At 36.4% G+C, this 9404-nt stretch overlaps 1 protein-coding gene across 1 annotated transcript in view; it reads right to left on the bottom strand.

The window, feature by feature from the left end:
- Positions 1–410: 410 nt before the first annotated feature.
- Positions 411–9404, bottom strand: part of TAF4 (TAF4 RNA polymerase II, TATA box binding protein (TBP)-associated factor, 135kDa) — a 40428-nt gene continuing 31434 nt past the window's right edge. Inside the window, exons 12-16 of the mRNA XM_010569564.1 lie at positions 9030–9160; positions 8266–8391; positions 5965–6021; positions 5764–5883; positions 411–1835 (exon numbers count right to left, since the gene is read on the bottom strand). Coding sequence (XP_010567866.1) covers positions 1668–1835; positions 5764–5883; positions 5965–6021; positions 8266–8391; positions 9030–9160 — 602 coding nt within the window. The 3' untranslated portion in view covers positions 411–1667. The remainder of the gene's footprint in view (positions 1836–5763; positions 5884–5964; positions 6022–8265; positions 8392–9029; positions 9161–9404) is intronic.

The following is a 9404-nucleotide window of genomic DNA, read 5'->3' as shown; positions in this document are numbered from 1 at the left end:
GTGTTTTATTAAACGTTCACTAGACAAAACCAAAATACTTTTAAGAGCTCTTCAGAAACTTTCCCTGCTGAAAAAACAAAACAGAACAAACCCACTATCCATTGATCTTAGTCCAAGACCCCTAAGACAACAACGACATTTCAAGATTCATTACATACCTTCAAAACACTGACAAAACAAAACAATATAAAAAACCCAAAGTGCATCTTTAGGAAACAGCATCCCCTCAGGTAGACTAATCTTTTACTGTACCAAGAAAAATAAATCCAAGAGGAGAAAAGATTTAGAGAGAAAAATACATTAGCAAATACAGATAAATTTGTTTTTAATAAAGGAGTTAATTTTCTTTCAATCCTATATAAAACAATAGCAATTAAAAACTTCATTTTTGAAAGTAAAATATTTACATATGAACAAGTAACTGTGCAAAATTTACATGAAAAAAAAATGGAAAGACAGGATTTCCTAAAAGACAAAATAAAAGGGGTGTAACAGTTGTCAGGTGTTGATAAAAATACTGATCAGCATTCAGTTTACACGCAAGAGTTAAATTCTACCATGAGAGTTCACACAAAGAAAGCCAAAGTATTTACAGTCATAAAAGTACTATCAATAGACAATTTAATACAATAACCTCTGAAAATATAAAGAACCAATTAGTATATTTGTAATAAAAAAATAGGTACAAAGAAGGGACTTTGCTCTGGACATCTTTAAAGTAGGCCCACAGCTTGCATACAGTCTTTTAGCAAAATAATTATAGTTTACATAGCCATTTTTATGTTATGTGCCAAAAATTATGTACAATTACTGACAAAATACACCAACCATTTTTCAACACTTGATTCACACTGAGAAACAGTCTTTTGATGATTCCTCTCAACTTTGATTTTATTTAATCTAAGCTTTCACTTTAGCTAAAAAACACAGTGCAAGTAAAATATATTTATGCTGAAAAGGTTTCTCTTTTTTTCCTTTTTTTCCTTTTTTAACTTTACAGCTTTACAAACTATAGCAAATAAAATGCATTTTTACAGATGCTGCTAAAACATTCAGAAGTAACCCTCCTTTATGGGATTTCAGGGCCTCTAATAAGCAATAATGTGATTAAAATTGAGGTTATGTTTAAAATTAACTGTATATCCCTCTAGATTTTGAACATTTGGGGGAAAGATAAATACTCCTAAAAAATCAGTTTGCTTTGCTAACTGACTGTTTAAAAAAAAGCTAAATGAAATGAGGTCATCTGCTGTAGACATATGCCTATATAATTGATTTAGTTGAATAAAACTGAACTAAAATGCACAATTAATGTCGAAACTGCTACAGGGCTGACAAAGGGTAGCTAGTTATTTGCTAAACGATTCCATCAGTCTTTATATATGGCTTGTTTGGCAAGAAGGCCACTCAATCAAGAGATGAGTTAAAATTTAATTGTCCTTTTATAGTATCCACAGGCCTTGTAAGTATCCTCACTGTTACAGAAATGTATTTCTCTTATACTGAAGAGTTTATTTATAAACAGGAATATAAAACTGTTCCATGTAAAGAGGTGGTTGTTTTTTAAACAATATCCCATTTGCTTGTTACAAAAAGGCGTAATTTGCAAATATATAAAAAATGTCCTCAGGCGTCTCTCCGTCAAAAATACCTTGATCTTTTCCATTTTACTTAAGGAATGCTTTATATAGCAATAGTGAATGGCTTGTCTCTCGCTCATTTTCTAAACAAAATATGAGGTCCCTGAGGTTCACCCGCGTTATCCTTTGTCGCGTAAACTGTCTGGTTGTTCCAACTCCAGAGCTGCCTGGGACTGCTGCACTTGAACCAGATCCCTGCAAATGAGAAGAACAGATAAATCAGAACATGTCAGTGCTCCCAGCTATTCCAAAACTTTTCAGAGAAAACATGCAAGGTAAGAATTAAGTGACTATGTACAGGAAGCTACTAAACAGTATGCTGTATGCTACCAGATCAGAGGTTTCTTTTTAATTCTTATTTATAAACAATAGTTGAACAATTAGAACTTTCAGTGACATTTAATATAGACAAAAACAAGCCCAAAGCACTGCTCTTATCTTTAGGAAGGCACTAAGGACAGGCAATCCCAGCAACCAAAACAAACGGAAGAGACAGTATTCTTCACAACGTCAGCATACAGATCCCAAGGGTAGCCCTGGAGTTCTGGACGAACTGGGGAGCAGTCCTATCCCCTGGACCGTGAGGTCTTGAATAATGTCCTAGAGATCCCCCCTGATCTTCATGGTAGGGTGCCATGAGCTCTCCTTTTGGTGACAACAGCTGTAACCAAGCTCAGGATTATGTTAAGAAGTAGCTATCCTAGACACAGGCATTCTCCAAGGATCTCTGAATTCTTCTCCATCATTCAGCAACACTTATCCCTCTGGTACACACTGGTAATTTTCCACACAAACTGGCAAGATAAACAAGTAGTATATTATTATATTTGTCACTTCAAAAAAAAAAAAGTCCAGGAGAAAAAAAATCATTTGATATCTTTAGAGATACCCACATCGTTCAGCTGTTTATATGTACACTGCCTGGTGAGTTATAAAGCAAGTCTTCTGGGGCTAACTCCAATGCATTTTCACTGGCAGAAAACACAGTTCTGATAGGATACACACAATTAATGCAACTCTTCTATGACTACTGTGCTCTCCTTTATACAAGCAAGGAAATCCTAGAGTGCTTTAAAGTCACCAGCCATCAGGAACACTACCCAGCAACAAGGTGCCTCTGCCAGTAAAGATTGGGATTTGATCCCATCCTGTGCACATGCACCAGAAACACTTTTTCGGCAGTAAGAGTGGCCCAATCTGGCTTGAGGCTGGCAGAAGGGCACAGTCCAGCAAGGACAGCTAAAGAGTGGCATGGCTCCGAGCAGCAGCGACCAGAACCACTCTGAAGCAGCCTCCCTGCTCCTCCTCGCCTGTGGCAGCAGTAAGGCACAGTCACCAGTAGATGGCACGCAGAGACCGAAAAGCCAACTTTCACCTCAAATTTTAAAGTCGGGAATCTTTTTGGCAGTTCCCTGTTGCTGATACCTTGTATCTTTGTGTGTTTATGTAAATAATGTTCCGAGTGACTGGAAACAGGTTATATTTCTGTGGCTTATCTATGGATTCTTTTTTACCTCCAATTTAATTTACTAGGGTAATGTTTTGTTTTCTTTTTTAATGGAACTTTGATACTTAATGACACAAGAAGGTCCAAACGCACTCCACTAGTGAATAAAGATTTATCTGCCTGAGAGTTTGGAGAATTTTAAATGACTGTTCTAAATAAGAACACCCTAGTCTTGAGAAAAGCCAGAATTTAGAGTAGTACAAAAGTCATGTGAATAAGCTGCTGAGGCTCACACTAATATAGTCCTCTCGATATTTGAAAGTAGTGTATTTATGATCAGTGTACATTATTGATTAAGAAACCCCAATGTAAACTTGCTCTGGAAATTACCATCTCTGGGTTAGTAGTATACTGTATTCAGTGCAGGTGTTCCTGCTTCACCACACTGCTAACGGTGAAGTCAGACTTTTGTTTCTCAAGCAAGTTACCTGTTGAACTAGCAAGCATCAAATCATTGAAATCCTGTAGTTAGAATGGTTTAAAGGCTGGATTTTCAAAAAGATATTTTAAGGCACTTGCACAACTTAGGTTGCCTAATTTCCATCAACTCAATGGAAATTAGAAGACGCAGGAGAGCATTGGATGCTAACTAGATTTTGTCAAATATATACATATGATTACTAACAAGACAATCGAAAGAATCGTTGGAAGGGTTTTTGGTTTTTAAATATTCTTTAGTAGAAGCTGAAGCCTGATTTTATTATGTAGACTATAATACTTTAAATGCAAAGGTAAAATTTCAGGAGTCTTTAAAGACACAGAACTCTGCTACTCCTACATGCATGGAATAAGTTAGGAAGCTTTTTGGTAACTTTCAGTAAAATCACATGGACATAAAACTCTAAAACTGACAGCAACCTGTTTTGTTGAGTTTTGAAACAAAACAGTATGATTACTACTTAGAAGTGATTTTACATGTAATTAAGATGCAGCATTCCTAGACATCAAAAGCTTACATTTACAAATCTGTGTCTAAGTAATGACAAACCTTATTTTCCACACTTCTTGTAATATGCCTTAACTACAAACTGCATACAAATGGTGACAAGTGGAGCTCAATTTAAAAATGTCAAGTGACACAGCAGCAAAAGCACAGCTGTGAGTCTATCAGATCAAAAGCAGCTGGTTCTTAATTAAACAGACAAAAAGATTAGATTTCCAGGGAACCTGTAGTTAATTGGTTAACCAGTAAGTGATTAATCTAGGATAACTAAATTAGTCAGATTTAGATGAAATACAAACAAGTGTTCACAGTAGATGTAAAATACATTCCATAACCTAAGTGACATTAACAGGCATTAACGTTGCATAGTTGAGCATGCATAAGTAAGCAATGCCAACATTAACGCTGCATGAGATACTTCAGCGTATTCCTTGGAGACAACTTCATTTATATACACATCTTTGTAAAAGTGCCACATTCTGCAGTTTTTATAATTTTAAACTACATTTATAAACCTTTAATACAGTAATTTGTTAACTTATATAAAAAAAGTCTTACTATCAGTAACAGGCATTTTAGTAAATTTCAAAACTGAAAATTACTTTAAAAGATGCTCAAGAGGCTTGATTTTTTTTTCTAAATAAAAATAATATTTACTAGTATTCAGATTTTTTTCTCTAACATTTTATATCAAGCATGTGTAAATTATGGCTTCTAGCAATTCAGTATAAAACAAGGTGAATTATTTTGAAACAAGAGGCTTTTCTACAGTATAAATGCTTTAGCACTGAAAATTTGGAATGCTCAGGGAGTAATAAACAGAATTATTAAATTATTACTACCCTGTCACTTGCTATCAGACACAGAACTCTCAGGGAAAAATCCTCAAATTATGAGAGCTTTTGGCCCTGTCAATGACAAGTTTCAAGAAGATTTTGTTCTTTTTAAACACTAGAGAAATCCCACATTGAATGTCTTCCATGTAGAAAGCAATTTTGTACATTTCATGTTTATTAACTTGTTTAGAAATACAGCAGATAAATCTACCAATCTACCTGAATTTAAATTAACATTAAACTAATCAGATACTGAGCATACTGATACTAGTCTGCAGAGAAACTTTTAAAAGGCCAGATCAAACAGCAGAATATATAAAGGATATGCAAGAACATCATAATCAGATGGAATTGGTCAAACTGATCTGCTGTAGAGATACTAAAACTAAGGCCAACCAACAGGTGAAGAAAGAAAATCAGGCAAGTTCCTATAACCTGAAGCTCCTGCTGTCAAATTTAGCAGTGATTCAATTCTACCACTGCACCCACCTCAGCAGCATTACTCTGCACTCTTATTTAGTTAGGCTGGCTACAACCACAACAGTCTCTTCCCAAAACTGTGGGGGTCCAAAAAAGCAGAGACTTGAGAGAACAGAGATGGCTTTTCTAACATTCCTCCAGTTCCACAAATCAGGGAATGACAACTCAAATTTTATTCCTTATGCCACTACACAGATGCTAAAAATTGATCCTAATCTTGGAGCAAGCAAATTATCCGAATACAAAATACACTTCTGCCACTCAGAAAGCTTCCACAAACTAGGGAAAAAAGCTCTGAACAGAAAGGTTTTTACAGAGACTGACGCAGCAAAACCAAACATTACAATCACACTGTACCTCTGTCCCTGATCCAGATCCCGGTGAATCTATTTTCCTTTTCTTTCTGGGACCGATTGCAGCTAATGCAGTCAAGTTGGCATCCCTCTGTCTCATCTGTGCTAGCTCTTGTTGCTGCATCTGCATTTGCCAAAACAAGTACAGTTAATTATTGTTCTTTTGATTTCCAAAATAAAAGTTCATGTTAAGGTGAACACTTACCTCCTTGGCCTTCTGTTTCAACCTAAGCTGTTCCGGATCTTCTTGTCGAGATCGAGACTATGTTGATAAAGGATGAACATGGCATGGTTGGAGAAAAAGAAAGAAAAATTAATTCGATTACAAAAGCAGTTAAAGATTACAAGTTTTACATAGCATCTGAAAGTTCTTCTTAAACTTCAGCAGGAAGTGGAGAATACCTATCACTCCCAGAGAAGGCAACGGGGAAAATAATTTTTAGAAATTAAAAGCAGTTTTCTATTTCTTAGTTTCAGGTATCTATTTTTGAAAAAGCATCCCCTTTTTCAGCTTTGTTAAAAATAGCCAAGGAAGAGCTAAGCATTTATGCCTTAAACGAAAGCATTATAAGACACAAATTACACAGATCTGTGAATTGAAATACAGACACTTTGCATATGAAAAAAGGAATCAGACCTGTACTTTTTGGAAAATTTCCTCCCCTTGCTGTGTAACTACGCACTTACTAAGAACACATCTTTCCGCTACACTTACACATACAAGTCAGACTCCCGTTTGAACAAACTGCAGCTAACTGACCAACAGACCATTTACATTAGCGATTGCCCATTTCACTTAGGCACCTACCATTACTTGTATGTATCATACTTTTAGAATCATAGAATCATTCAGGTTGGAAAAGACCTTTAAGATCATCGAGTCCAACTGTTAACCTAAGTGTCAAGTCCACCACTGAAGTGTGTCCCTAAGCATCACATCTACGTGTCTTTTAAATACCTCCAGGGATGGTGACTCAACCACTTCCCAGGGCAGCCTGTTCCAATGCTTGACAACCCTTTCGGTGAAGAAACTTTTCCTAATATCCAATCTAAACCTCCTCTAACACAACTTGAGGCTGTTCCCTCTCATCCTGCCGCTTGTTACTTGGTTAAAGAGCCTGACCCCCACCTCACTACAACCTCCTTTCAGGCAGTTGCAGAGAGCGATTAAGGTCTCCCCTCAGCCTCCTTTTCTCCAGACTGAACAATCCCAGTTCCCTCAGCCGCTCCTCATAAGACTTGTGCTCCAGACCCTTCACCAGCTTCATTGCTCTTCTTTGGACGTGCTCCAGCACCTCAATGTCTGTCTTGTAGTGAGGCGCCCAAAATTGAACCCAGTATTCGAGGTGCAGCCTCACCAGAAGTAAGAGAATGTGTAATTTAGCAAACTTTGTTGTCTAATACACATCTGCCAATTCATTTTTTGTGCTACATATATGAATTCTCTTAGTTTCTTGGTTTTTCTAAAAAGTCAACAAACAGAAAACAGGAAGAACTTCAAGACAGATTTTCATCCACAATCTCCCATAAGGAAAGATTAACTATCTTCAAACAAATCTTGACTGTTGTTAATCCCATACATTCTTTAGACCACCAACAACATAAATTATTTTAATTCAATGCTCAAGTACCCTTAAAATATTAAGCTTCTCCTAATGATTAACCTATGTCTTCCCTGCTGCACTTTAGGTGCAGCAAACACAGGGAATTATAAGAATATGCAAAACACAGTCATGAAGACCTATGCCTCACCCCAGTCTTTTCCCTTCCTGAAGTAAATGGATTTACTCTCTAACCTTACTTCATAGGTTACATTTCCTAGACCTTTAAATTGCTTTCCTTCTGAAGTCTACTTGGCATAGGGTCAAAAAACTTGATAGAGTATTCCAGCTCAGGTTTAACAGGAATCAACTGAAATGGAAGTGTTAGTTGACAACCTATGTGCAAACACTGCACTACAAAAGTTGGATTTTGACATTATCAACTCATACCAGATCACAAACGCAACAGAAACCTTAGGTTGTTTTGTGAATTACTTTGAGACTGCTCCTGCCTAGTTAGTCATATTCATCCTATATTCGGGTCCCTGAGGAAAACCACAAAGTCTATTGCTTAGATTTGTGCTTACATCAACTGCTTCCTATTTATTTAATTTCTCTAACTTGTAAGAATCTTTCTGAACTCTATTTCTAGTCTCTAAAATACCTGTAACCTCTCTATTCCATTGAAGAGTACCACCAGGCTATTAAATTCATCTTTTTCACAATGCAAAGTGCAAAAACTAAGTTTTAAGACCTACTTTAATCTGGGAACATGCAATGAGGCTGGCAAAGAAGCTCTCTCACATGCTTTCACCATGAAAAGCAGAACAGAGCTCTAGCTAAAGAACATATTCATCAAGCTCCATCTTTGAAGATTAGTCTTCCCCTTCATTGCAAGTGCTTTAGAATGAAAAGAAACTCTGCAAATGACACTTAGCAAACGTGAGTGAAATCCAAGCACTTGCCTTTGCTGCACGCATTAAAATTTCCCTTTCTTGTTCATCTTTACGCTGCTTTTCTATTTGATCAAGTTGTTCAAAGAACTTGAGCTGTGCCCGAACGTCACTTGCTTGTTCGTATCTTTCATCATCCTGAAAACACAGCAAATATGTTTCTCATTACATTTCTTAAAAACAAAGCTGTTAGCTTGTACTGTAGAACATATACATTTAAAGCTCAAATGTTCACTTTGTCCTTTTCAAACAAATAGCAAGTGTATATTTACACCAGTCAAACCAGCTAGAATTCTTAAAAGCATTTTGTTCTATTCCGTGAATCATCAGATTTTGACTTCTAAATTAATATCGTCACAGCTTTAACCTCACAAACGTATTTCACAGAGGTGCGTGGTTTTTCTAAATGCTGTTTAGGCAATTGCCTCTATTAAGAGCACACATCTGTCAGATAGCAGTCTCTTGAGAATTCAAAGCAGTGCTTTTATCTGCCTATCTGACTGTACAATCACTCATCAACTCTAAACATTTGACATAATAAATAAAGGGGAGGACACAGTTTCTCTGCATTTGTTTTAAAAACATTTTGTATATGCAAGCTGAAGAGTTCTAGTCATCCATGTGTATTAATATCTTAATGTAAGATGAATCAGTCGAAGAGAACAACCCAACTTCACAGAATGAAGAACACCTGAACTCATGCATTAAAGCCAACATGATAGCCTGCTGAATTTGTGCTAATTTGCCATTTTATTTGTGCAATTAAATACAGTTACCTTGTAAGAAATATTCCTTTGTTGAGCAGTCTCTGATAATTTTTCCACGAGGTTTTGTAGTCTTTGTTGTGTCGCATGTGATACATAGCTAACTACGTCAGGATGGATTTCTGTTATTCCATGTTTTTTGCCTATGATCAGGACAGAAGTCACTTGTTAAAAATGATTTTACAATACAGCTAAACATGTGGCTAATCTCAGTCATGGAAATTTAAATGTTGTTTGAAAAATGAGGCGTTCAGGTATTTCTCAGACAAGCATTAAACAGGAAATGGTACACATATGAAAATTTACATTAGCTTAATGTCATAGTTTAACCCCAGCCAGCAACTAAGCACCACACAGCCACTTGCTCATTTCCCCCACCCAGTGGGA

The sequence above is a fragment of the Haliaeetus leucocephalus genome, unplaced genomic scaffold (assembly GCF_000737465.1).
Source record: "Haliaeetus leucocephalus isolate CR32 unplaced genomic scaffold, Haliaeetus_leucocephalus-4.0 Scaffold273, whole genome shotgun sequence".
Classification (NCBI taxonomy): domain Eukaryota; kingdom Metazoa; phylum Chordata; class Aves; order Accipitriformes; family Accipitridae; genus Haliaeetus; species Haliaeetus leucocephalus.
Note: the sequence above shows the minus strand (reverse complement) of the source record. Positions and strands in the feature narration are given on the sequence as shown.